Source organism: Trematomus bernacchii, unplaced genomic scaffold (genome assembly GCF_902827165.1).
Source record: "Trematomus bernacchii unplaced genomic scaffold, fTreBer1.1, whole genome shotgun sequence".
NCBI lineage: Eukaryota > Metazoa > Chordata > Actinopteri > Perciformes > Nototheniidae > Trematomus > Trematomus bernacchii.
In genome coordinates this window covers 681,499-684,982 of record NW_022987342.1, presented here as the reverse complement: position 1 = coordinate 684,982, position 3,484 = coordinate 681,499, and the positions used below count along the sequence as shown (strand labels likewise).

Below are 3,484 nucleotides of genomic sequence, written 5' to 3'. Positions count from 1 at the left end.
TGCACCTCTCCTCTCAGTGACTCAGAGCTCTCTCTCGGCCCCAGCTTGGTCAGCTTTCTACTTTTACCCCAGCTTCTCCTTGCCTGTGCAATCTAAACATAGCTGAAAACATAACTTTAGTGCATATTTACAGATGTAACTCTTGAATACTATGTATGGCCTCTCAAACAAAAACAGCATCTAAGTTATTCAAAAAGATTTCAATCTCAAAGACAGTGTAAACTCTATCACAGCGAAACTAATTGCAGATGGATTGTAATGTTAAATATACAAGAAGAAAATCGATCACAACAGATTTACCTAAAATACACTTTTATTTCCAGGTTCATTTCATTTATAGAAATCAGATACAGTAAGCAATATTAAGATCACAAAAACATAAAAGCTTTACAGTCTTTTTCTTTTCTTTAGGACAGCATATGATATTGATATACAGTATCTGTGTTAAAAACCTATGAACTGCACATTGTCCCACTGTAGACAGAAATGACTTTTATACCTCTGAGTTAAGTGAATATGGTGAAGTGTTGTACATTTTAACCGTGTACTATATATTGTGTACAAGTTAATGTCCAGTGTTTCTGATAGACCCGTTTGAAACCAGAAATAAATAGGGTTATTCAAATCTGAGGAATTATCATGATTAAGAGACATGTGGTTATTCTGGAAGCCCTGAGAGAAAAGTGGGACATTACATTTTTATGATCCAATACATTTTCAGATGGACATTTTGTTCCAGGATATGTTTCATAATTTAATTTAATGTCACCTTGTAAAAACTTATTTAGATCATACTTACAAAATGCCTTTGCCCCTCCAGGCTTCCGTAGATGAATCACACTGAAATCTCTTTTAGATTTGCATTCATTAGACATAATACATTATTAAAAACTAATATGTTGGTGTTCTTTCTGATAGTGATTTGCCGACAATCACAGAACAAACACTTTCCTAAAAGAAGCTTTTCCAGTGAAACAGGTGTCAGTAGGGTAAGATCGATGGTTTGTGAAGATGTAGTGTGAAATCCGTCTGCTAACTTTAGTCTTTTAAGCGATCTTGGAGAGCAGCTGCTGAGAGAAAAGCATCTTGAGCTGAGCCACTTCCTGAGACAAACAGCTGATCTGAGACCTGAGACTGACGTCCTCTGTTGAATGCTTGGTGTGCCTGGAGCTCTGAAGGGAGGAGGCGTTATAATGACGAGAGGACGGACCCCGATACTGCTCCCCAAGATCACCATAGGCCTCCTCCCTGGGCCAAGGGGCCTGACTCTCTATCCGACCCTCCAGTCCTGCCTGCTGCTGGTTCCTCACCTGGATGTTTGGCCACACTGTGGCTACAGGGGGTCCATTGTGCCTGGTAGCTGAAGATGGAGATATCTCCCCTCCTTCGCTGCAACAAGAGGGCCCTTTGAAGCGGAGCTTGTGCGGGAGGCTCCTCAAACCCTCGGGTGAGTCTTGTCTGTTTACATACTGACTCTCGTTGACCTCCAGGGGACAGGTGTGGGAGTCGTAGCCTTGCTGCTCCTTCACCACCTCCCTTGGAGAAGGCCCAAGATACTCATTTGGAGATTCATCAAAAAACACAGGGCTGGCCATGTTTGAGCTACATGAGGTGGATACACCCGACTCCTCGGATACACTTTGACGTGACAAAGGCCCGGCCCTCCTTGGTCCATAGATGGGACCCTGATGTGGAGGCTGAGAATGGACGTGGTGGGTGCGGTTGGGGTATGAGGATCCATCTGTGTGAGACTGGTAGCGGTTTGTGGTACCAGGTGTTGGGTGAGCACAGAGTGGTGCAGACAATGGTAGAATTGAGACATCAGACGGGTCCTTGACCAGGCCAAAGCGAAACTTCAGAGCCAACACCTCGGCCCTCAGATGGGCGTTCTCCTCCAGCAGGCCCAGCACTCGCCTCTCCAGCACCATGTCATTGGTTTGCCGCTTCTCTCTGGACCGTTTGGCTGCCTCGTTGTTTTTTTTCCTCTTGTCCCAATAGCCGTCATCTTTCCTATCGTCAGGGATGAACTCTCGTTTGCGGCGTGCAACGTTGGCGTTGTCTTCATCGCAGCTACTGCCTTCTTTAGCTTCTGTCTTGGCAAGGCTCTCTTTGTGATTGAAGGGAAATGTGTGACCCAGGAGGGTTTGGGCCAGCTGGCCTCCCCTGGAGGTGAGGATGGAAACAGCCTCATCTGTGAAGGATGCAGCCCTTCCTCGAGGCCTTGACTCTGGCCCCTTTACAGCCAGCGGCGAGGGCGCTGACAGCTCCTGAGCAACACTTCCCACAGTCTGACCCGTCATGTTCCAACACTGATTTCACACCTGAAGGAGCGGGGAGGTTTGTGAGGATCTTACTGAGGTGGTAAAATGTGCTGTAATGGCACCATCTGGTGGTGTACAAATACACAAACATATAGAGGGGTGACCGTTTGTTTACAAGGTTGCAAAACATATCGACATCATACTGTTACATGTTTTGGATAAGACTTGAATATAATAAAGAATAACTATAAATATAACTTATATCCAATAAATAATAACAAGCATTACAGTGGGATAAAACTACATAAATACAATTTCATAATAATTGTCTTATTTTAAAATTATTGTTGTATGTCACTCAATCCACAATAAATCAGTGAAATGTAATAAGTATATTTTATAGATCAAATGTTAGATAGGCCTACAAACATTTCGTATTGAGAAAAAAATAGAACACGTGATGGACAAATGTGACAGACTTGTCTGTGATTATTAATTTAACTAGTTAATTTCCCTTTAGAGTATGATGTAGGATTGAGTATTTTTTCATTTATTATTCAAAATTATTTTCTACCCAATTACCTTAACAATATATTACAGTTAGTATTATCACGGTCGATTTTTTAAAATTAAAACCTCAATAGATCACTGATCAGCGCTACGTTGTTTATTGTTTACTTTTGTAATAAATCCCATATACATTCCTAAGCTATTTCACCCGATGAGATGATAAAGTAAACAAATGATGCAGAAACTTTCTTAAAAACGATTAACTAGATCCATCTCAGGATAAGTAAGGAAATCTTACTTACAAACCAAACAGCTGCTGAATGAACCCTTTGATGAATCTCCTCAGTCAGAGTGGAGCAGCACAGGTCTCTGGATGTTCCTCCTCCTTAAAAAGCTCTGTGCCGTTTCTTCCCCCACTCATCGGTTCAGATGGGGTCGGAGCGTCGGATCCTCACCCCGACTGACCCCACCTCCTCCCCCCCTCCCCTCCCAACAGGAAGCCCGCTGAGTGAAACCAGCGGAGACATGCAGAACAAACAACAACAAACCGGACAGCCACCAGTCCTGACAGGTTGTTTGAATAGTGATTTATGAAGTCAATGCAGCCATGCCACTGACAGTCAAAGGACTAAATAGAGGAGGATATGTATATAACAAAGAGTTAGCCATACCGTACGCCTTACATACTTGTAACGTAACTTACATTTCATTAA

General features: G+C 42.8%; 1 protein-coding gene across 2 annotated transcripts; it reads right to left on the bottom strand.

Annotated features, from left to right (window-relative positions):
- Window positions 1–295: 295 nt before the first annotated feature.
- On the bottom strand, window positions 296–3,227 carry LOC117480970 (nuclear factor interleukin-3-regulated protein-like). 2 transcript variants are annotated; one of them, XM_034128400.1, is made up of 2 exons: window positions 3,074–3,227; window positions 296–2,321 (listed from the first exon to the last, which is right to left on the bottom strand). In XM_034128400.1, the coding sequence occupies exon 2, from the start codon at window positions 2,298–2,300 to the stop codon at window positions 1,047–1,049; it is 1,254 nt and encodes a 417-aa protein (XP_033984291.1). In that variant the 5' UTR covers window positions 2,301–2,321; window positions 3,074–3,227; the 3' UTR covers window positions 296–1,046. The 2 variants fall into 2 exon arrangements, with proteins under 2 accessions (XP_033984291.1, XP_033984282.1); XM_034128391.1 differs by having other exon boundaries at window positions 296–2,386; window positions 3,074–3,161.
- Window positions 3,228–3,484: the final 257 nt, after the last annotated feature.

Coding starts and splice junctions, on each gene's coding strand:
- LOC117480970 (XM_034128400.1), bottom strand. CDS start 2,300: ATGACGGGTCAGACTGTGGGAAGTGTTGCTCAGGAGCTGTCAGCGCCC.